This window comes from Hyperolius riggenbachi, chromosome 12 (assembly GCF_040937935.1).
Source record: "Hyperolius riggenbachi isolate aHypRig1 chromosome 12, aHypRig1.pri, whole genome shotgun sequence".
Lineage (NCBI taxonomy): Eukaryota > Metazoa > Chordata > Amphibia > Anura > Hyperoliidae > Hyperolius > Hyperolius riggenbachi.
Window position 1 is genome coordinate 61,231,510 of NC_090657.1, and position 24,660 is coordinate 61,256,169.

The 24,660-nt window shown below is 46.6% G+C and overlaps 1 protein-coding gene across 4 annotated transcripts; it reads right to left on the reverse strand.

The window, feature by feature from the left end:
* Nucleotides 1–269: 269 nt before the first annotated feature.
* Nucleotides 270–23,101, reverse strand: LRRC59 (leucine rich repeat containing 59). Of its 4 annotated transcripts, none has more exons than XM_068263389.1 (8): nt 23,081–23,101; nt 15,460–15,568; nt 11,693–11,752; nt 10,085–10,243; nt 6,263–6,367; nt 5,931–6,003; nt 5,679–5,849; nt 270–1,411 (listed from the first exon to the last, which is right to left on the reverse strand). In XM_068263389.1, the coding sequence occupies exons 2-8, from the start codon at nt 15,562–15,564 to the stop codon at nt 1,167–1,169; spliced, it is 918 nt and encodes a 305-aa protein (XP_068119490.1). In that variant the 5' UTR covers nt 15,565–15,568; nt 23,081–23,101; the 3' UTR covers nt 270–1,166. The 4 variants fall into 4 exon arrangements, with proteins under 4 accessions (XP_068119490.1, XP_068119488.1, XP_068119487.1 ...); XM_068263387.1 differs by lacking the exon at nt 23,081–23,101 and adding an exon at nt 19,331–19,400; XM_068263386.1 differs by lacking the exon at nt 23,081–23,101 and adding an exon at nt 19,308–19,361.
* Nucleotides 23,102–24,660: the final 1,559 nt, after the last annotated feature.

The window sequence follows — 24,660 nt, forward strand, 5'->3', positions numbered from 1 at the left end:
GTGAGATGGAGCTGTGCAGAGAATCTAGCATATATAAAGCTGGGCAGATACGTTGTTTAAAGATTCAACATGCCACATGATGTATGCAATGTATATTGTATCAAACGTATCAAATCTGTCCAAAATTGCTGCATGATCCTGATCATTAATGCATTTCTACTGAATTACTGATTTTACCCCCCTGAAGAGATGAGGACCCACTTGACAGTGGCCATCCTGTATACTGTGTTCCAGCTATAACCCCCCCCCCCCCCCCCCCGTGACATCTTGCGCAGCACATTACAGAGTACATAGTCATGTCACTGACTGTCCTCAGAGGAGCTCACACTCTAATCCTACCATAGTCCTACTTGAATGTCCTCCCATATTATTATGCATTTATAAAGCACTGACATCCTCTTCAGCACTTTACAGAGTACATAGTCATGTCACCGAATGTCCTCAGGGGAGCTCACAATCTAATCCTACCATAGGCATAAGTTTACTATCATAATCTAAGGTCAATTTTGTGGGAAAGCCAATTAAAGAAAACCTGAGACGAGGAGAGAGATCAAAATCTAAATACAAGGGGCTTCCTCCAGGCTGATTGCTCCCTCGCTGTCCGCCTGGATCCTCCACAATTCACCCGGAAATACCTCCGGTCCGCCATGTCGCATTTCCATGGCTGGGAGTATCCTGTGTCTGCACATACTACTGTGCAGGCGCAGAACACTCCTGGGGATGGGAGCGAGATGGGGGAGCACGTACGGCTGGACTGCACCGACTGGAGGACTTTCTGGGATGAATGGCAGAGGATCCAGGAGGTGGATGACGTCGGCGAGGAAGCGATCAGCCTGGAGGGGGCAGAAAGCCCCAGGTATTTACCGTATAACTTTTTCTCCCCCCCCCCCCCCTTCCACTAAAAAAATAGAATAGACAACACTTAGCAATAATTAAACCTTCATGAAAATTCAAGAGAACGAAACTCCCAGTGAGGAAGTATAGCCAAGTGGTCCTCATCTATCTTCAGGTGCTGGGACATCATACTCTTCTCCTATAAGTACAATCAGCCCTTGACTCACACCCATCCTGAGGTTTCTGCTCAGTCATGTTACCCTTTAATAGTAAACCCTTTTGAAGAAAACACTTTTCTGTTACGAGGGAGCAAATGGAAGCGTCTTTAGCCATCACTGCGGTGAGACGGACTTTAGAACGCTCTCCAGCATAGGGTGGCTCCTCAGCGTTCTCACGGTGTCTTCATACAGTACATTCACACTGGTGCAGACGCTCTGAGTCCGCAGCTGGCTGTACTGGCATGCCACCACACTCGCCAGTGTCGTCACCAGCAACAAAAGGAGCATCTTCACTATTGCACTCAGCCACGATCGCCTTTGGGGCTGCTGCTTCTTCTTGGAGGAGGCTGGCGATGTTTCTGCAAAAGAAACCACGAGGATTATTGTGACGTATCACAGAAACGTGCCTAGCTAGGGAAAAGCATGTACAGATCGTGATTGATAGCAAGACGTATAAACAAACAAACATCATTAAGGCTTAGTTCACATTTGTTTTAAAAACGTATCTGTGGCTCCGTTTTTGGGCCCGGAACAAAACTGCACCACGGATACCAATGTTAAAAATAGCAGCCGTCTTCACTCAATAAAAAAACGTATCTGGGGGATCCAGGTTGAAAAACTGAATGCAGGGTCCGGACTTGTGGGGACTTCACGGACCCCGGATGGGACTTCATGGAGCCCGGATACCTGGAGGGGTAGTGGCAGGCAACGCAAAAACGGAACTCCCTCTACACAGACACAGAAACGGAGGTCCAGATTGCCTACTGCCTGCTCCTCCCAGGTGTGTATGCTGGAGGGGGAAGCAGCCGGGGGGGGTCACCCCCTCCTGCTACTTGCGCAAATGTTAATGTATGCAGTGAGCGGGGAGGCTTACCTTCCTTCCTCCGCTCGCTGTGTGACTTCCTGCAATGCCGCCCACTGAAGTATAGAGGAACGCAAGGAAGGAAGGCAAGCTTCCCCACTCACTGCATACCATTACATTTGCGCAAATAGCTGGAGGTGGGCGCGGGGACCAAGGTGAGGCAGGGGGGCTCCCTGCTGCTGTGCCCGCTGTCCCCCTTCCTGGCTGCTACCACCTCCAGTTCGGTTGCCCTCCCACCCATGGCTAGGGCTGGGGATACGTTTCCACGGTCTGGAAATGTATGCTGCAAAAAGGACATAAAATGCAGAACAGAAGAATTTTTTTTTTTTAGAAAAATGGATCCGTTTAAAACGGGATCCGATTTGCGACCTGACGAGTGTAGACCGAGCCTTACCCTACAGTAGGTACCCTTACCGTTAACGGGGAGACCTCATCGTTGGTGTAAGGGTCTAGTACACAATGCTATTGCATGCAATCCCTTTCCTCAGTCACATAATTTTGCAACCTAGTTGTATTTAAAGCAGATCTGAGATGAAAAACTAACTATAATAAGTAACTTGTCTATGGCCTCAATTCACTAAGCTTATCTCCTGTCTTTAATAACTTTTCTATAGTTATCACCATGGTGACGAGGCATGTAGTATTCAGAAAACATTTTACCTCAGGCAAACCTAAAGTTAACTCTTCTGTCTTTAAATTAACTCTTCAAATTTAAAATAACTCCAGAATTCTAAAGTTAAAGACAGGCTGTTAATTAATTGCGTGTCAATAACTACAGAGGAGGTAATTTAACTACAGAGGAGGTAACTTAAGGAATGAAGAGATAAAGATAACTCTCTCACTGTGGTGGCAAGTTTTCTCTTGCCTTATCTCCAGCATGATCTTAGTGAATTGAGGCCATTATATCTTATCTAAAGTTTAGATAGTTTACACAGCAAATCCAGCTGCAAACAGCTTCAAAAGAGTATGATTATTTATTCCTGAGATACAATGAGAGCAGCCATGTTCTATTTGTCACATTGTCACAGGCTGAGGGCTCGAGATGCTATCAGCTTGCCTGTGTGTTAGGGCTGGTTCACACGGGCGTCTGCTGAGCTTTTGCTTGGCATTGCGTTCAAACGCCAGCGTTTAAACGCCAGCGTTTAAAAGCTAGCTTTTGAAAGCTTTTGAAAAGCGTTCAAGGCTAGCAGTTCTGGTCTCTGCTATTGTTTCCTCGCGTTTACTGCCTCTGAAAGCAGCATGTTGCTTTTGAGACTAGACGCAACGCTGGGATCTACTGCCAGGCTTTCATGAAAGCCTGCAAAAGCCAGCTCTAAACGCTCCCATTCACTTGCATGGGATGGCAGTAGATCCCAAAAAACGCTGCGTCTGAAACGCTGCGTTAAACGCCACAAAAACGCCCGTCTGAACCAGCCCTAAATTCAGTCCCCTCTCCTCCTCCCTCCTCCCCTCTGCCTCTGAACTCTCTGGCTAGTAACCTCCTCCACCTGCCCAGACTGAGCTCCCATAAGCCCTTGCTACAGTGCCAAGGCACAAAAGGAGCTGTGGGTGAGGCTTGTTTAGTTTATAGGGAGTATTAAAACAAAACAAAAAAAAGTATTTGACTTGAGGAATGCCGTATAAACGATATGAAAGGAACACAATTATGCAATGGGTAAAAGCTTATCTCGGATCCACTTTAACCACTTGAGGACTGCAGTGTTAAACCCCCCTAAAGTCCAGGCTGTTTTTGTACAAATTGGCCACTGCAGCTTTAAGGCCAAGCTGCAGGGCCGCACAACACAGCACACAAGTGATTCCCCTGTGGGGGATCAGACCCCACCAACAGAGCTTCCTGTTGGTGGGGTCTGATCCCCCACAGTGTTTGTTTTTTTTTATAAATATTTATGTTGTGTTATTTTTTACTATTTCTTTATTTAAATAATTTTTTAAAATCCCTCCCCTAGCCGGCCAATCCTGGCGATCGGCTGTCATAGGCTTCTGCCTATGAGAGCGGATCGCTCTCTTGTCCCCCATGGGGACAGCCGTGTCACAGCCGCTTGGAGACTGAAGGCGGTGTGGAGCTACGCCCCCCAAGCAGGAAATGCGCGCGATCTCCTGCAGTAGCCGGCTCCAGGACCTGACGCCAATCGGCGTTAGGCGGTCCTGAGGCTGCCGCCGCGTTCATGCCCGTTGGCGTGATGGGGTTGTTAGGTAATTAAAGGGAAGGTCCAAGCAAAATAAAAAAATGAGTTTCACTTACCTGGGGCTTCTACCAGCCCCATGCAGCCATCCTGTGCCCTCGTAGTCACTCATTTTTACGCATTACTGGTTCAATGCGTAAATGTTTACGCATTGAACCAGTAACGCGTAAAAATGTATGTGTTAATGTTCCTGCACTAGCGGGAATGCGTAAAAATGTACGCAATGCGGCCCGCCGACTGCCAGCGGGGGACTGGAGCAGCAGTGAGTGACTACAAGGGCACAGGATGGCTGCATGGGGCTGGTAGAAGCCCCAAGTAAGTGAAACTCATTTTTTTATTTTGCTTGAACCTTCCCTTTAAAGGATACCCAAAGTGACATGATGAGATAGACATGTGTATGTACAGTGCCTAGCACACAAATAAATATGCTGTGGTCCTTTTTTTCTTTCTCTGCCTGAAAGAGTTAAACATCAGGTATGTAAGTGGCTGACTCAGTCCTGACTACAGTGTGACCCTCACTGATAAGAAATTCCAACTATAAAACACTTTCCTAGCAAAAAAGTGGCTTCTGAGAGCAAGAAAGAGATAAAAACGGGAATTTCTTATCAGTGAGGGTCACACTGTAGTCACTTCGTATCTAAGTCAGGACTGAGTCAGCCACTTACATACCTGATATTTAACTCTTTCAGGCAGAGAAAGAAAAATAGGAACACAGCATAGTTATTTGTGTGCTAGGCACTGTACATACACGTCTATCTCATTATGACACTCGTCACTTCGGGTAGCCTTTAACCCCCTGGCGGTAATTCGAGCTGATAATTATCGAATCTGATGAAACTCGGTGCCACCAAGAGCACTCCTGATTCAACCAATTTCTGATCGCATGTAATGATCAGACAGGCTAAAAAATCTTGGGCCGACATGGTCGATCGGGTGCACAGTGGTAACGGTGTATAATAATTGCAAACGCAACGGAAACCCCCGGTTACAGTCTTTCCTAATGTTTTATTCCTTCCTGCAGCTATACTTTACCTGTCCCCCGTCCGTGCTGAGTGTCCGTGCCCTATTTCCACATTTAGGCCCCCGTGACTTTCAGCATATAGCACATGGGGTGTGTATATAACGGCACACACATGCCCCATGTGCTATAACGCCGGCAACCACATGGAGGCGCAAATGAGGACACGCACAGACTGCAGCAGATAAATTATAACTGCACAGGCACCTGGGAGGACATAAAACATTAAAGGGCGGTGTCACAAGCCTGATTCCCGCAAGATTTCATGCTGAAATTGATCAGGAATCGGCCTGCGGTTTATGGCAGCCAACCAATCTCTCTCCGATCAGACTCAGAGAGAGAGCAATCTTGCCTTAGTGCAAAAACTGCATTGAGCAGCAACAACCTTTTACGACATTTCGACATTGTGATCTAAGTGAAAAACCCCGGGGTTGATTTATGAATAGATGATGTAAAGAGAAGATGTGTTCAGTGTAACACGACTAGTTTCGCCACCTCGCACCTCCATTAATAAATCACTTACAATAGATTCTGACACAAGGCCTCATTACACAGAGACTTACTGTGATTCTCCAGATGCTCTTTCTCAGTCTTCTTCACTTCCTTTTGAGCTTTTTGTTGAGCGTCGTAGTCCCGCCTCTTGCGGGCCTTCTGCTGGGCTTTCTGTTTGCGCTTCTGCTCCCGATCCCTCTCCTCTTTCTGCCGCTGCTCCGCCTCACGTTTCTGCTTCATAGCTGGAACAATCGCATGCTGATCAGTACAGAGAATGACCATTTATGACAAGGCGTGGATAAGTAAAAAATGTCTGCCGATACCTTGCTCTTCCAATAGCTTGCGCTGCAGCTCCTGCTCCTGTTCTGCTTGGATGACCTTCATATACTGCAGAACCTGTACAAAGGAGGAGAGACTTGAAGAGGTATTCCTATATCAAAAAGTAAAGGCACTGCTGCATCGGTTATCCACTGATACAGATGTGATATAACCCCGCCCCCTTAAATAGACCGCCTAAACATTATCGAGCTGCCAGTGTCTGGAATAATGGTGGAAGTGGAATTGGCTGCCGTTTTTGTTGTAATGCTTGTGTTCGGAGTCTAATGCACACACAAGAAACAATGCAGCAGCATAGATCTTTCTCCAGGCTACTCACTCTCTGAGCGGACTCCTTACACTGCTTCTCATCTAAGCAGTCTCCGGCCACCTTTGCCAAAGCAGGGTTCAGCGGATTGTCCTTCAGATCCAACCACTTCAAGCTCTGCAAGAGAAAACGAGCCTCTGATCATTACACATTAAATCAAGGGTACTCAAACTACAACAGGGACATTTCTGGGCATACCCGCCACCTGCCACACCAAATCATGGATGTGTCTCACTTTTGAAGTTTGCTGCCCGCCCCCCCTTGCAGAGGGCAGCACAGACACAGAGGATTGGGCAGTTACTAACTCTTGTGCCCGGGGCTCTGGGGTCAGTACATAAAGCCGTCAACTCCAACTTTGACTCTTTTCTTTATGGTACTTCCAAATCAGACTATTTTGTATACAACTCATATTTCCATGGTGATTAACTACTGCTCCACGCCAATTGGTGTGAACGCAGCAGCAGCTCCAGGACAACTCTACGCCGATTGGCGTGAACGGCTCTCTATGGGGCTAGCAGGAGATTGCGCGCTCGGAGACTGTTCGCCGTCTGATTAAGCTGTACAGCGCTGCAATCTAAGGCAGCGCTGTACTGGGGACAGATCTGTTACTGCAGAAGTGATCCTCTGTCATAGGCTGAAGCCTATGACAGCCGATCACGCTGATTGGCCGGCAGGGGGAGGGAGGGAGCAGGATAAAAATGAAACAAAATAAAGAAATTATAAAAATGATAAAATAAATATTTATTAAAAAGCAAACAAACACTGGGGGAGCGATCAGACCCCACCAACAGAGAGCTCTTTGTTGGTGGAGGGAAAAGGGGGGGGGGGGATCAGTTGTGTGCTGAGTTGTGCGGCCTTGCAGCTTGGCCTTAAAGCTGCTGGGGCCAATTTCAAGAAAAATGGCCTGGTCTTTAGGGGGGGTTTAACACTGCAGTCTACAAGTGGTTCAAAGAACGAAACACACAAGGTATTTAACCATGAGTATGTATAGTGGCCACCTGGTGAGTTGGGCACCGGGTGATGTCTATAGTGAAAATAATGGTAAGCTATTTATAACAATACTTTCCTATTAACCCTTTAGCAGCCAATTTATTTAGAGGCTTGCATGTGCTCCAGGCCAATTTATTTTTACCACATTTTTGTATTTGTTACATTTCTTTCCTACTCATTAGTACTGCTGTAATGTGTATTTATGGCTACTTGTCACTAGGTGGCAGTGTGAGACAATAATAGAGGACGTCTGAGTTCAGTTTCTGTATTTTTGTTAGCAGGGGAGAGATTAAAAGCATTCCAAAAAATGACAGCACAATGAGTTCTGCCAAATGAGATACAAAGCAGTGCTCTTATCTCAGACAAGATAACTCTATTGAAGCTGCTAATGAGTTCAGTTACCCGCCGCCCATTCTCACACTAACCCCTCCCACCTCCCTCCTAATGCCTAACACTTTCCTTTCCTCCCAACAATGACTCCATTCTAAAATCTGATACTTATCCCCCTTAAGGGGCCCATACACTTACCGATTTTCCCACCGATATACAGCCGCCTAGATCACTGATCGAATCGGCTGTGAAATCGTTGCGCAAACGCTGACCGAACGATCAATTTCTGTCCGAAATCGATTGTTCCTGTCGATCTGTCCGTGCGGAAGATTTCGCTCGATCGCCGGCAGGTCAGGAGTGCATCGATAGCGGTGTTCGAATGCCCGACGACCGACGCTAGCGGCAATACATTACCTGATCCAGCCGGCGCGAGTCCCCGCTGTCACCGCTGCTCCTTCTCTGCTGGGCTCCGAGTCCGGCAGGCTTCACTTCTTCCTGTCCCGGCAGGAAGTTTAAACAGTAGAGCGCCCTCTACTTTTTAAACTTCCCCAGACAGGAAGTACAGTGAAGCTGGAGCCCAGAGCGGAGAAGAAGACAGCGGAGACCGGGGGACTCGCGCCGGCTGGATCAGGTAATGTAAGCGGGGGCCTGAGGGGCGGCGGCAGCAGCTTCACAAATTGTGATCGGTTTCATGCTGAAATCGATTCACAATCTGTTTGCAGTAAAGGCAGCCATACGATCCCTCTCTGATCAGAGTCGATCAGAGAGGGATCTATCTGTTGGTCAATCTGATGGCAAATCGACCAGTGTATGGCCACCTTTAGATGACCAACTACTAATTGTTTGGCTCCTAAGTTGTTCGACTAGTACTGACTATAAGAAATGCTGAAGCCTATCAGATACTATCGGGCATACAACTCACAACTTTGTGCCGCATGTTACATTGAAGTGTATTACCCAGCCAAGGCAGGTGCCTGAATGAACCGCTTTGTTTCATCACTGCCAAAGTTCAATAATTTTAAAGCTATATGAAGATGCTGTTTACTTTAGGGAGCAAACCAGAGGACTGATAGCTAGGAATCCGACACACAAGTCTGTTACTGCCACTATGAATGAGGGAGCTGTTAAAGTTGTGTCTAAAGAAAAAAATCAGCTTAGTCAGTACAGGGGAGAGGGAGGGCAGGGGGAAGTCCAAGAGGGCCTGATTATCTGATTGGCCAGCACTCAGGTGACACATAAAAAGTTATGCTGTATTACAGCCTTGAATGCCAGGAGGAGACAGTTCCCAGGCTCCCCTCTGGGGGGAGTCACAAGTCTCTACCTTGAGCTGTCAAAATGGTTCCAGATGCAAACTGTAATCTTTCTATAATGGAACTGATGATCTAACACCACACCCGATGTATACAGACTCATCAGATTAAAGGACCTATATGTAGGTCAAATACACACTTGAACACTATGCTGTTCCCCACCGATTTGGCTTAAAGTGGACCCAAATTAAAAATACAAGATTTCAGAAATAAAATCTATTTTCTAAATTATAATAATAAATAGCAGCCTTTTTTCAGCTGCATGATGACAAATATAAAATATTTTACATTTATTGGAGGAACCCCTCCCTGCCTTTCATATTGCCGGGACAGAATCCGGCAGACTGGTGGAGGAGGTGGTGTCCGGCAATGGAGGAATTGCTAATGGCTGCCCCCAGTATAACCCTAGTTATGAAAAGAGAAGGGTGAAAAGCATGCACTGAAATTCTCATAGGCTTGGAGTGTTTATTTATCTTTGTATGTGTCAGAGTGGTGCAACTAAATATTTTTAATTAAAAAAATGTTTGGTTTGGGTCCGCTTTAACCGGTACCAGTATTCTTCTATTGTAATCTCCTCTTTAGATCATGAGTCCTATACTTCTTGCAGCATAACCTAGTGTAAACAAACTGCCAATAATGCTTTAAAATAAGGTGTACAATTACAAATTCTGTAAGTTAAAAGGTCACACACAGTTTTTAGAATGAGCTCTGCCCCGTATGTTTGACACTGGCTGCCTTGTTGGGCAATCCGCTCAGGTCGGCCCGCTACGACCTCCGGTGCTCCACTCAAGCCCCTCCGCTCCCGCTCCTCGTGAAGTTAGCTCTCGTCTCTGCATCCAGGTTGGATTTCAGTAGAAAAATATTGGTACTGGTTAAGCCAATTTGGTGGGAAACAGCCAAGTGTTCCATTGTGCATGCTGACCTACATATAGGTCCTTTGATCTGGTGAGTCTGTATACATCGGGTGAGGTGGTGGATCATCTGTGCCAATATAGGAAGTTTACAATTTGTATCTGGAACAGTTTTGAAGAAACTAGACTTTTTATGAAAATCTGGTATGTTGACAGCTCTGCCTTATAATCGGAAGATACTATCCGCTAACCCGAAGTGAACCAACTCTCCATATTTCTAAATGGACAATCATATTTTTTCGAGAGGTGCCTCAAGCTGTGTAACGCCATCTTCAATAAAAATAGGTTTCTACCTTGAGCTGAGCAAAGGTCACAGGCAGAGCAGTCAAGCGGTTCTGCAGCAGATCCAAGTGCTGAAGGTTTATCAACCTGCCAAATTCAGACGGTAGCTGCGTCAGTTGGTTCTTGCTGAGGTCCAGCCGCACAATATGGGTGAGAGAGCAGAAGTCCCCCTGCAGAGACACAAAATTACAGATGTTTCAAGTTATCAAAAACCAGGATAAGATGTCATTGCACCATCCAGACCTCACATGCTCCTGAAGAAGTACCTGCTGACACAAACCGCCCAATAAGCTCTCTAAACTGGCACCTACCACCCCCTTGCCCCAACACTGGACAACAATAAGAAAGTCACAACATCTCAGAACTGAAGCTCCGCCCAACCTCTTCCTGTTTTCACCAAACCATCAACATCCCAGTTATTAGCAGGTGAGGAGCTCCCTGCAATTTCTGCATTGCAGGTGAGGTAGTTACACCCTGTTGTGGGTTTTCTTTCTAGTCTGTGTCCTCATCTGGGAGAATTTCACTTACTTCCTGTCCTAACAGGAAATGGTAACATTTCTTCAACATAAGCAGAAAACACAACTGGCAATCCCATTTTTTTGCACAGGGTGAAAATTCAGGGCTGCTACAGAGATATATTTACTTCTGATATTATCTAATTAAAATATCGGACAGTCTGACAATTATGCTGGAAATACATGGGTCGTTTTTGCGGCAGATAGATGGTTAGATACAGTAGATCATTTCCGATATGTCCGATCTCCCGTTCGATCATTTTGCTGCTCGATTCCTGATAGAGGTGAATGGAAAAAGATAAAAACAAGCGGAAAATAAGAGAATCGGATGGCACAATCGAGCGGCAAAATCGATCAAGCGGAGAATGGAGCAGAAAAAAACAACCCGTGTATTACCAGCATTAGAAGTGAATTCTTTTGCAGACCAATCTAATCTATTAAATGATAGATTTATCAGCTTTTGGGCGATCGGGTGTGCTGGTAAATACAAAACACATCACACTATCTGTCTGTTCAAACGGCCAATCAAAGTAAACTATTACGAACTGGAATCAGTAGGAAATTGTTTGAAACAAAAGATTAGGTAGAAAAAGTCCTCACATGTCTGTGCGGTGATATGGACAGCTTTCAAATTCATCCCTGAAATTTCTGCTCCCCTTTTTTTAACGGTTTATCATTTTTGCGATTGAGCATTTGAGATTTCTAGGTTGTGGATCTCCTATAGTTTATGTGCTTTTTTTTTGTCCATTTTTGGAAAAATCTTTCCTCTCCCTGATTTGCTTTCTTAAATTTATCACAGGTGGTGACATCGTCACTGCTGGCAACGATGCGGTTTGTGAGTTGTGTCTGAGCAGAAACAACACCTCGTCTCCCAGGGTGCACTGGGAGTAGAATGCTGCATAACTACATAGCCTAGGCTAAACATCACTAGAAGGGTGGGGTTACATACCAATATACAGCAATATATACATACAGGAAGTGTTTCTGATGCTGAAACCAAGATAATTAATGTAAAAGTGTATATTCTGAATAATTTATTACACTCTACTATTTGTCACTACAGTGCCCCTTTAAGAGAGGCCATCCCCGCCTGTTACACCTTACCGGTAATGCCGTCAGCTTGTTACAAGACAGATCCAACACTGTGGCCTTGGGGAGAGCGGCCTGGATGTAAGAGAAAGAAGCAATGAAATGCAAGGGCATTACAATACAGCAAACACACACAAAAAGTGTCTGCGTTCATATAGAAAACCAATTTGTTCCAGAGTAAAATGAGAGGTCAATTACTTTTCTCCTATGTTGCCATCACTTACAGTAGGTGGTAAAACTCAATTTTGGAAAGTTTTTGACAAGTCCATGTGCAGATGGTTTTTTTTAGGGTTTTTTATTATATTCAGAAGCACTTTCTGAATGGTAGTTGTTCAGTCCAGGTGCTGTATAGATTCTATCCACGGAGTACTTTTGTAAAGAATAAATTAAATACTGCGAATCCCCCATGGTGAGATGGACTAGTCCAAGACAAGTCAGATTCCTCAGATATTCACTACAAACTGCAAGTAAAAGCAACATAGGAGGAAAGAAAATTTATAGCTCATTTTACTTGTGGAGAAGTGTACTTTTTATATGTATGTGTTTTACATGTTTACAATTTTGGTGAGGACAGTGGTCCTTTAAATGCTGGAAAACAAACTCAAGCATGCATAATAAAGCAGAACATTTCTAATTATGCATAATTCTTTACAACAAAAATAAAAATAATAAATTGTAGTTTTGGGAAAATATAAAAGGAAATCATCCGCATCCTACAGTTGCCTGCTCACTCCTAGCCACTCCCTATTTAGTCACATGGCATACTGGAGGATAGCAACTGCTCGGTCACCTATAGCCACGCCCCCTGGTTGACTACTGACTATCAGTCTCTAGTAGGGGTGCGTGGCTTTTGACTGGTAGTGAGCAGGCAGCAGGAGGTGGCTGAGGAGGAGATGATGATCCAGAATTGGGACAGCAGATATTCTCCTCCTTTATTTTGAAAGAATTTTACAAGCATAGTTTAAATGCTGGTTGTATGGGGGCATTGGGGAGCCTCCCCGTGGTGCCCCTGGATAGTGCTAATGTAGCATGAACTAATCCCCGCAGGGCAACCGCTCTGCGGTATTGGTTTTAGACCCCGCATATTTTGGCATGCAAAAGCAAATGCATATTTGTATGAGCTATGTGATTAGCCAATTAGGCCAAATTTGCAAAGCCAGATTTATCAGGTGTTACTTGGTTGATGCACGTTTTCTTTGTTGTAACCAATTAAATGCACGCAGGAGAAAAAGCGGGTGACTGAACCTTCTTGTGTTTGGAGGAAACTCTGAAGAAATGACAGGAAAGCTTCCATTTTTATTTCTTTTTAGAAATGCTGCCTATTTAGCTGTCTTCCCTGGCTTTAGGCTGCTTACACACAGGGACGTTACGTGCGCCTGTAACGCTCCCCCAACGCACAGCAATGTAACACAAGTGGGCTGTTCACACAGCCCACGTTGCGTTACATGTAACGCTGCACGTTCTCCTGAAAGTGTAGCATGCTACGGCGTTAGAGCGGCTATAGCCGCGTTAGACTGTTTGCACATGCACAGTGGGGGGCAGAGAGGAGGCGGGGAAAGCCAGCTACAGTAGCCGCGCACATGGCTACTTAATATTCACTGCACTGGCGGCAGCTGATTGGCCGGCGGGACCACGTGATGCGGAGTGTCTCGCTCCGCATCACGTGGTCCCACCGGCCAATCAGTGCCACTCTGGGAGACCTTATAGGGATAGAGCCACCTAACGCGGCTCACTCTACCGTCCTATCTTGCAGCACCATACGTTGTGTTAGGTGCACGTTATGCGACCTTAACGTGGCACCTAACGCAACGTCTTGGTCTGCAAGTAGCCTTAAAGGACAACTGAAGCAAGAGGTATATGGAGGCTGCCATCTGTATTTCCTTTTAAGCAATACCAGTTGCCTGGCAGCCCTGCTAATCCTCTGCCTCTAATACTTTTAGCCATAGACCCTGAACAAGCATGCAGCAGATCAGGTGTTTCTGACATTATTGTCAGATCTGACAAGATTAGCTGCATGCTTGTTTCTGGTATTATGCAAACACTACTGCAGCCAAATAGATCAGCAGGACAGCCAAGCAACTGGTATTGTTTAAAGAAAACCTGTAACAACAAAAAAGTTCCCCTGGGTGGGAACTCACTTCGGTGGGGGGAAGCCTCCGGATCCTATTGAGTCTTCCCCCGTCCTCCTCGGTCCCACGGCGGTCTCGCTCTGGCCCTCCAAACAGCGGGGATGTAAATATTTACCTTGGCGGCTCCAGCGCAGGCGCAGTATCGGCTCTCCGCTTAAAGATAGGCAGAAATAGCCGATCGCTGTCGGGCCGCTCTACTGCGCAGGCGCAAGTCTCCTGTGCCTGCGTAGTAAAGCGGACCCGCCGGAAATCGGCTATTTCCGCCTATCTCCGTGCGGAGAGCCAATACTGCGCCTGCGCCAATACTGCGCCTGCGCTGGAGCCAGGAAAGGTAAATATATATCGAGCCTTGTCAGGGGAGGATTCCGGGAGGCTTCGGAGGAGCCAGCGCTGGACTGTCTGCAACTACAGCGGAGGGGGAAGCCTCATTGGGACCCTGAGGATTCCCCCTACCGAGGTGAGTACCCCCAGGGGAACTTTTTTTTTGTTACAGGTTCTATTTAAAAGGAGATAAATATGGCAGCCACCATATCACTCTCACTTCAGTTCCCCTTTAAAGGTGTGTGAGACGCCTACTCAATCTATCCAGCTGTTTCTAAAAGGTGCCCATTAATGGTATGATTTTTGCAAATATCTTCGAAATAAAAATCGTATTTAAATCGACCCACAGCATTAAAGAATCCAACGTGCGTTTGCATGTAAACCAGTTGTGATCGTATGGATCGTTCCCTTAAAGCAGACCTGAACTCTGAACTTCCTCTCCGCTCTAAAAGATAGGCAACAGCATAATAACCTTTAAAGAAAAACATTTGTTGCAGCTGATACAATTCCTGCAATAAATCTGCAGTGGGTCTACTTCCTGCTTTTTTGGAAACAGACAGAAGTTTAACATCCTGTGTTTACAAATTAGCTTCTCTGCAGAGGCAGCCAGCTGACACAGCTGAGAGATCAAATTACAGTTGTGATTAGTCACAGATGAGGGGGAATTAGACATACTAAACTTTCTAAATACATTCAGGATGCATGATCTATTTCCTTCCTGTGGCAATGCATTCCACATCTTAATCACTGTTACTGTAAAGAACCCTTTCCTAAATAAATGGCGTTTTCCCTCCATGCGCAGATCATGTCTTCTAGTCCTGTGTGAAAGCCTAGGGACAAAATGCTCATCAGCCAAGCTTTTATATTGCCCTCTGACGTATTTATACATGTTAATTAGATCCCCTGTAAGGCGTCTTTTCTCCAGACTAAATAAACCCAGTTTCTCTAACCTTTTTTGGTAAGCGAGACCTTCCATCCCTTGTATCAATTTTGTTGCTCGTCTCTGCACCAGCTCTAAGACTGCAATATATTTCCTGTAATGTGGTGCCCAGAACTGAATTCCATATTCCAGATGTGGCCTTACTAGAGAGTTAAACAGGGGCAATATTATGCTAGCATCTCGAGTTTTTATTTCCCTTTTAATGCATCCCAAAACTTTATTAGCTTTAGCTGCTATGTTTGCTTTCTGTCCTGTGCAAGGGTTCAGGTCCACTTTAACAGGAAGGGAAACTACTACACTCAGCTAGCCAGGAATATGCAATATATTCAGTACAAATGTTGTGAGTCCTACAGATTTCAGAAGACGTATAGTATACAGCATTGGTCACTCACCAGTTCCCGCACCGGCACTTCACTCAGGTCACTCAAACTCAAGTCTAGCTCATTGCCATCCAATTTCTCCCTCAGATTACCCACTTTTCCTGCTGATCGGGACATCTTCCTGCACCATAAAATGACAGAAGCAATCAGTACTATGCTTAGCACAGCCCATACAACAATAATCCTTCTAGCGAGAGTAAGGCCGCGTACACATGCACAATGGTTGTTGCCCAAAGGGATCAGGATGCAATACCTTTGGGAGCCAAGAGCTGTACAGATGTGTCACTCTCCTATAGCAGAACGATGCTTCTGTTTCTATGAAGAAGGGAGGAGGGATGACGTACGGAACATAAAGTCACTTCTAGCAGAAGAGGTACGGAGGGAAATAATGGACCCAAGGGTTGCTGTCATTTAAAGATCCAACGTTCCAGATTTTTAAAGCACACCTAAATCAAGGCTAAGCTACCTAGTGTAAGCACAGAGGTATGCAGTGTTTTCCCCAGGCTCTTTTAGCCGGGTGCTCCACCCGGCTAGTTTTGGTGAGAACCCGGCTGTCATCGGCTCACCTTCTACTCTGCTGTAAACAGTTGAGTTGAGCAGAGAAGCACTGGCCCTGCATTCTCTCATCTCGCCCCACCCGGCTACTTTTTTCACACCACCCAGTTGGAGAAAAAATCTGGGGAGAACACTGGGTATGTATGCCAGATCGACATGCATCAGTGCATTGTCTGTTTGTCTCCTTATTGGCACTAGCAGGCACACAACATGGTGGCACCACTATAGGGTCAATTCATAAAGCATTACCACAAGCAGTAATGCTGAAAACAGCTGACTTTACCGTGCACTTAGGAAAGTGCCATTTCATGAAAGCTGTTACCGCATGAAAAGCTGAAATTCCCGAGCAGTGAGGTAAATTACCGCCATGTGTGATAAATACCTCAATACATTTCAGTAAATGTCAATTCATAAAGAGTAAAGCAGGCGGTAATGGCAAGGAGAACACCGCCTGCTATTGAAGTGGTGATAAGACAGCGATAAGGGCAGGGATTAACCTTCCTGGCGGTAAACTCGGGCTATGCCGCGCAGGAGGATTTCTCAGGCCCTACTGGGCCAATTTGCATTTTTTTTTTGTACACGCAGCTAGCACTTTGCTAGCTGCGTGTACTGCCCGATCGCCGCCGCTCGCCTAGCTACATGATTTAAATTTTTTTTTTTTTTTTTTAAATAGTGCTGCGCTGCCCCCTGGCGGTTTTAATTAACCGCCAGGAGGGTTAATGGAGACTCAGCAGAAGCAGTGAGACACGGGCAGCAGCAGAGCGATCGGAACAAACAAGGCTTCCCTGAATACCCTAGGCTGTGTTTTTAACCTCTTGTGTATCTGTTTTTCAGATGTATATTTGCTGGAGGTGAACATCAAACCTGGCATGTGCAAAATTTCTTAAAGTTCTTCTAAGTGGTGGCAAATAAATAGATTGTTTAGCAAGACTAAAGGGGCCCATACACTCAGCTGATTTTCTGGCCGACCGATCGATCGCAAATCGGCTGGCCAATCGACCGATCGATGGCCGATTTCGATGGATTTTCATCGAACTGGCAGGGTGGAAAATTTAGGTCGATCTGATGAGATTGCTTATCAGTTTGCATTGGCCTTAATGGAAATCTGATAGCAAAAAAATGCTATCAGATCGAATTTCAATAGATTTCAAACTGAAATCTATTGGAATTCTATCCTGGTAAAAAATGTTCTAAAAACGCATCAGATATATCATCAGATGCATTTCTTATCTATCTGCTGCCAATCTGACGAGTGTATGGGCACCTTAATAGATACAGAGCAGATTCAGGGCAAGGAGAGACAGTATAACTAAACGTGCACATCGAAACTGAAGTTGGGGATGCCTCTTTTATTGTAATGCTGTCTCTGCACGGAAAACAGCCAAATGTAACAACTTAGCCAGCTAATCATTAATGTAACAACTCAGCCAGCTGCTCTTCTCATGTTACGGACACTTTAGTTCGGTAAATCCCCACATTTCTATCGCACCTGTGAAAATGTCTATGAATTAGCACACAAAAGTCTAAAATACCGAATGCGGTATTTTCCTGACCAGATTTTTTTTTTAACCGTAAAGCCTTTTATGAATCCAGGCCATTATGTACTCAGTGTTAGGTGCGCGTAGTGGAATGTTAGTATTAGGCATTGGGAGAGGGAGGGTAGGTGTGAGGTATAGTTCACAGAAGGCAACAGAAAAATATTGCTTTTACAGTGTCACACACAAAAGACCAGCCCAGCTGCCTGTCATTTGCAGGACACTGGACTGCCCCCATGTGCATCTCACTCTATCCCTCTTGTTTGTGCTCCCTAGCTTTATTGAAGTCTGTGTTGCTAGCATTTGCTGTGCTAGTCTAGTTTAGGTGACCCAGCAGGAAACCTCATAGAGAACAGTTCTCCAATCACAGCACCCGTTATACCACAAAGCATTGTGATTGGCTGAATAGGGTGGGCGTTGTTTACTACAACCTGTCTAACCTAAAAGTTTGAGAGTGAGCTGTCCATCCAATAACATTAGCATAATTTCCCTATGAGGTTTCCTGCTGCATCCCCTAAAGTAGACAAGCGCCACATTTGCTGCCATATGGGTAACACACTCATCTGGCAGCAAATGCAGATGACACGAGCTTCAATAAAGCTGGGATAGACAAACACAGCAGGGGGCAGAGTAAGCAGCGTATGGGGGCTGGCTGGACGGCATCTGCCTGTATAACAGCGCATGTGTCAGGCAGCCATACTAGCCTTTTGTGTCCCACCCTGTATTACGGTACTGATACTCAAACTATCAGCACCAGCAGGTGCCCATGTTAGAAAGCGCTATTATCAAATACATGAGTCTAGTTAGCCAATAAAAAGGTATCAACTGCTATAACTATTCTTTTTGTAGATGAGGTTTGTACAGCCACAGCATACATACACTCACACGTATGGTACCATCTTTATCCCACAATTACTCCCTAATACCACTGAACAGCAATAAGAGCTGCCGATTGCCTCGTATGGGCTGCTTATGTGCTAGTAACAATAATCAACTTGCTCTCAATGTCTCTGTGCATCAATGCTGGGTCCACAGTTCCAATCCTAGCAAGGGCACTATCTGCCCTGGCTAGTTTGTATGCTCTCCCGGTGTCTGTGGGGGTTTCCTCCAGACCCTCTGGTTTCCTCCCACATCCCCAAAACAGACAAGACAAATAACATTTATATTTTCTCCTGGTGGACTCAAAGCGCTTGAGCTGCAGCCACTAGGGCATGCTCAGTAGGCAGTGTTAGAGAGTCTAGCCCAGGCATGGGCAAACTTGGCCCTCCAGCTGTTAAGGAACTACAAGTCCCACAATGCATTGCAGGAGTCTGACAGCCATAACATGACTCCTAAAGACAAATGCATTGTGGGACTTGTAGTTCCGTAACAGCTGGAGGGCAGCGTTTGCCCATGCCTGGTCTAGCCCAAGGATTCCTTACTGAATAGGTGCTGATTTACTGAACAGGAAGAGCCAATATTTGAACCCAGATCTCCTGTGTCAGAGCCCTTAAGCATTACACTATCCAGCCACTATAACAGATAGGTTAATTGGCTCTCCCTAAATTGGCCCTACTCTACAATACATGAGATAATAATCATGTGTATTTCCCAGAGTCCCTCTCTCCTCCATTTCCCCATTCAGCCTGGTGCCTCCATTCACTGCCTCCTCCCAGTGCCAGCTCATCCCTCCATGCCAGCTGACTCCCCATCACTACCACTATGCCAAGCGCTGCCAGAGCTACCCCCTCCTCCCTCCACTGCCAGCTGTCACCAGATCCCTTCACCCACCATACTGCCAGACCCCACATTACCAATCGCACCACCGGTGTGTGTATGTGTGATCTCTGCAGCCACTTCCGGCTCCACGTCACACATCCAGCCGCCAGGAGCAGCGACACCACCGGGGGAGTGACGGGACAGCTCATCCAATGCTCGCTGCAGCCTGCCGAGCCCGCCACCTGCAGGCCGGAGAGCGAACTACCGCTCTCAATAAAGGCAGTGAGGCACACACATCTGGGTATGTCACAAGTACGACCTGTATAGTAGACTGATAAGGAAAAGGAAAGGATTGCTCAGCAATGTTTAGATTTAGAATACCATAAGGACAGCTGAATGTAGTGCTGCAGAGGGATGCTGCAATATGAGGCAAGCTTTACAGCATGAGAGGTATAGCCACATCTTTAGGTGGTGATTGATCCACAGAACGAGGACAGAGCCTGAATGGGGCAGTGCTAAGCTTGGTACACACTTCCAATTTTAATTGGCCAATCACTGGCCAATTTTACCACTCCGATGTAGTATGAGAGCTGTAATATCAGATAATGGTCCCTCCTCTGATAATGCTTCCTCTATGTCAGCCATGTCCATAGTCCGGGAGCCAAATGCGGCCCATCGAGTCATTTATGGTGCAATCCTCCCCCCCCCCCACCCCCCTCAAGCCTCTCTACAGTCCCCCCCCCCCCACCCCCCTCAAGCCTCTCTACAGTTGTAGAGAGCTTGGGGGCATGCAGGCTGTACAGGGGCCACCAGCAGTAACAGCCATGATTAGCAGCTGCCACTGTGCTAACTGCACTTGGTATATGGGTTATTTCCAATGGATGTCAAAATGTCACAGGCATAGTGTACCTAAACAGCAAAAATTGTGTTTAATCTTGCTAATTTGGCCCACTAGCACTCTCAAGAATGGCAATATGGTCCTTGGCCTAAAAAGTTTGTCCACCCCCACTCTATGTGCACTGATAGTGGGCATTGCACACCAGGACTCTCACCCAGGGCCTGCACTGTCATTCAGGCAAAGGGGGCAATGGCAGGGGCCCTGCACTGCCAGACCCTGACAAGTTGTCTCCCAACCCCACTGCTCCCCAGGCCCCTGCACATGTAGCTGCATATTAATTAGTGTTGTCCGGATCATGAACGATTCGGATCTTTGATCCGAATCTCTTTTGTGAGTCGAATCATCCGAATCAACAAAATGAGTGATTCGGATCGCAAAGGGGGCGGGGCCAGGAGCGACACGCCCCCTCTCAGCGGGCAGCGGGGTCCTGGAAGCAGAGCAGAGATGGATCGCTCTGTTGGAGGGGAGCCAGCCTTGCAGGGACAGGTAGATCAGAGAGAGGGGACATCGGTGCCACTGCCAGATATGTGTAGAGCACACATACTGGCTGTAACGTGCTGCTGATTATAGGCTGTCTGTTCCGTAGTTGTGCACAGTGAACAAATGGGAAACTTTTGACTCAGAAGCACAGCTCAGTAACTTTGTAGACAGCGTGCTGGGCTAGAAGGGCAGGCACTGTGATTGCAGTGCAATATGATATGTAAATCATATGATTGCAGCATGTGGGTATTGTGTGCAAACAAACATTTCTGCTCTCTGCTCGTCCCTCCTCTGTCCACTCCCTGCCCTCTGTCCATCTTCTCCCCTTCTCTGTGTGTCCACCCCCCTCCCCTTCTCTATCCACCGCAGGGAAAGTCCTGTCCTGGTAGTCATATCACCCCCGAATGCTTCCCTAGTAGAATGATCCGAGATTCGGATCAAAGATCCAGATCTTTTCAATGATCCGATTCGAATCATCCGAATCATTGAAATGATCCGAACTTCCCATCTCTAATATTAATCACTCACCCATCTCAGCACTGCTCCGCCCCTGCTGTCTTCAGCCCCACTACCTGCCTCTTCTCTATGACCCAGGGCAAGCGAGTGACTAATATGCAACTACATGTGCAGGGGCCCTGGGGGGAGCGGTGAAGGGAGACCATGGGGGGGACGAATGGGCAGCTGACTTTTTTTTGGGGGGTAGGGGGATAGGGGGGGGGGGTTGCCTTGGGGGGAGGGGGTTGGGGGCTGGGTTGCGCATGAGTTGAGTTGCACAAAATGACACTGTTAGTGCCAAAAGATTTTGAATACTATAAGCAGATTGTGTAGGTAAGCTCTCCTACTACAGGCTAGTGGTAACATTAGTCAATCAACATTGAAAGTGTGTACCAGGCTTAACCCTGTCACACAAAATGTTACACCTACCTTAGTGAGTTCCTGAGGAAAGTTTTGTGGCTGTGAGCGTTCTGCGCATGCGCAGTTTAAGTCCTTACCAAGACCTTTTGGAAGGGGGAGTGGCACACCAGAGTGGATCAGAGCCACACTGAGGGAGGGACCTGATAGACTGCGGGAGGCTGGAAGATGCCGCAGGTAAGTTAAACTGCACTTCAGTCCCTGGTTTCAGATATCCTTGAAGGGAACCACATTTTTTGTAGTAAAACAACAAAAGATTATAAATCCTAATAACCTCCCAACAGAGGTTCAAAATAATTTAACTATGGTACTGGCTGGAGGGCCAAAAAGATATAAAGCAATTACTGGTAAAATCAGTCTAAAAGGAAAGGTAACATTGGCCTATCTGTCTCTGAAGATAAACACCAGGCATGTATGGTGGAATATATCAAACACAAGTACAACGCGTTTTGCGGGACTGTCCCACTGCTTTAGGTCTATGAAGGTAAAGTGCCAACAGCAGGGATATAGTTTGAGGTGCTCGAGCCAAACTTTATCCCTGCCATTGGCACTTTACCATCATAGACCTGAAGAAGTGGGACAGCCCCGCGAAACACATTTTCAAAGCAGATTTCAGAGCGAAGCTAGGCATGTTGAAAGAGGTTTTCTAAACATGCCTAGCGTTTTTTGGAGAGTTTTTGTATAGCAGATTTCAAATATTGTAACAGTAAAGCTGTAACTGAACTGCTACTGTAACAAAAACGCCTGGATAACTGCTCTGATCTAACGTTTTTCAGAGCTGTTTTCCATTTTCCTATACTTTAACATTGAGGCAGAAACGCCTCAGAAATCTAAAAAAATGCTGCAGCCCCCAAGTTTGCGTTTGGGGAAAAAACAAATAGCTCTGGTGTGCACCATCCCATTCACTTTCATTAGCCAAGTGGTTTTACCCCTGCAAGCGTTTTAAAAAACGCTCCAGAACCGCTTTGGTGTGCACCAGCCCTTATATAGTTTTTTCCTGGTTTCAACATCAGAAACACTTCCTTTATATATTGCTGTATATTGGTATGCAGCCCCGCCCTCCCGGTGATGCTCAGCCTAGGCTGTTTACTTATGCAGAATTCTCCTACAACAGCATTCTGGGATTATTTTCACCGAGTTCGTAAATCTCAGAAACAAACATTCCGCACAGCTGCACCTGACAGGACTAAAGATTTCTCCACCTGTGAAAAATTTCAGAATGGAAATCAGGGCGAGAACATTTTTTACAGTGTACAAAAAACAATAATGAGCAATGATGAAATTTGGCCCGGCATACATTTATTCTGTCATCAATGGTTGTTTTTTCCAAATGTTATCGTTATCTGTACAGCAAAGTCGCCATTATCTGGAACTGAGGCAATAGGAAGTCTGAACTAACCGTTCATGCCTGAAGGAATAATGGAAACTTTGTTTTAAAATGTAACTTCTGCTCCGTCTTCTGACAGCGCCGAAGTTACTCCCTGTAATTCCTAAATCTCCTGCGCTGTTATTACAGCGCTCGTTTCAGGGTTGTTAAGGGTTGTAAAATACTCACCGAGCCTCCACCGATGTCTTTTGGCCTTCCTGTTGCTCTAACAGTTTCCGGCGTCCATGCACTGCTCCCGGGGTGTCACATGACTCGATGAGGGTCAGGTGACACGCACGGACAGGGCCGGGCCGAGGCATAGGCTGGAGAGGCTCCAGCCTCAGGGCGCAGTGTAGGAGGGGGCGCACAATTCATTCAGCTGTCATTCCTAATTGTGTATGAAGCAGAAAGAAATAAGAAAAGGGGATACATAGCAGTGACTGCAAGCCAGATAACTAGATATTAAGGTGTTGGGGAGGTTGTGGGCCCTGTGGCCCTCTTAGTCTAATAGTAATCAGTGTGTGACAGCTGAGGTGGGAGGGATGGAGGGGCGCACTTTGGTGTCTCAGCCTTGGGTGCTGGAGGACCTTGTCCCTGGATACGGGAAAGCCACTAGGAGCAACAGAAAGGCTGCAAGACATCTCTGGAGGCTCGGTGAGTATGGGGGGGGGTGCTTTTTTCGGCCTTTTGCTCAAGCAACCTGCAAGCACATCCGGCATCAGGCGAGCCGGATACCAGGGACTTTGCTGTATAAGCAGAGCCGGATCATCCACAAGCAGGTCCAGAGCTACCATAGGAAAAAATGGGCAATTGCCCCAGGGCCCCAGAGCCTGTAGGGGCCCCCAAGGTGTCCCTCCCCCAACTTAACTGATGCTCCCCAGGGACTCTGCAGAGTCATCTTTCTCATCTGTGCTGGCGGGCAGGTTAGACACTACACTGACAGACACTGAAGAGGTCCTAGGGAGTACAGTTAAGTTGGTTGGTGATTGGGAGATGGTCAGCAGCCACCTCAGGGGCCCAGGAGGGAAATTTGGCTGCAACAAAGGGCCCCTAATGACGCTTTTTGGTCGGGGGGGTGTCGGGGGCTCCCAGGCTAATTTTGCCCTAGGGCCCAATTGTTGCTTGAACCGGCCCTGTCCACAAGGCAACTCTAGGCAGCTGCCTAGGGCCTGGAGAGAGTGTAGGGGCCCGGTGGATGCTAGCCCCCACCAAAGCTAGCTAAAAAAAACAAGTGACCATCAGCGCTGGGCAAAAAGTGCTATCTTGCCTAGAGCCCCATTTCGTATGAATCCTTTTCTGTGTATGAGTATTGCAGTAACATTGCACTGGGCTCCCTGTCCTGCGGCGGGGCCCCTCGGCAGCTGCATGGCATGCCATTGCTACAGGTTTGTCCCTGCGTCTCCTCTGTCCTTGAAACCTCCGTACACCGTGAACGTCTGACCTCAGGAGCTGTTAAGATCTGGTGAATGTTTCTCTCCTCCCCATAATGATTTCCTGAATGGGCAGAGGCAGGAGGTCCCTCCCTGAGGTGGTGACAGGGCGGTAGGAGAAGTCAGGTGAGTGATCGCTGCTGCAGGTGAAAGGCGGATCGCCTCACACTACTCGTGGTGACTGTTTAATGGATAATCCTGACTAGCAGGGAACAGCTGTACAGGTCAGACGTATGTTATCTGTCTGATGGTTCATTGAGTTCAGCCTGAATATAGCTAGCAATCCAACCTGATTTCCAGGGACAATCCCACACACATCACTCGATATTGGGAATGTCT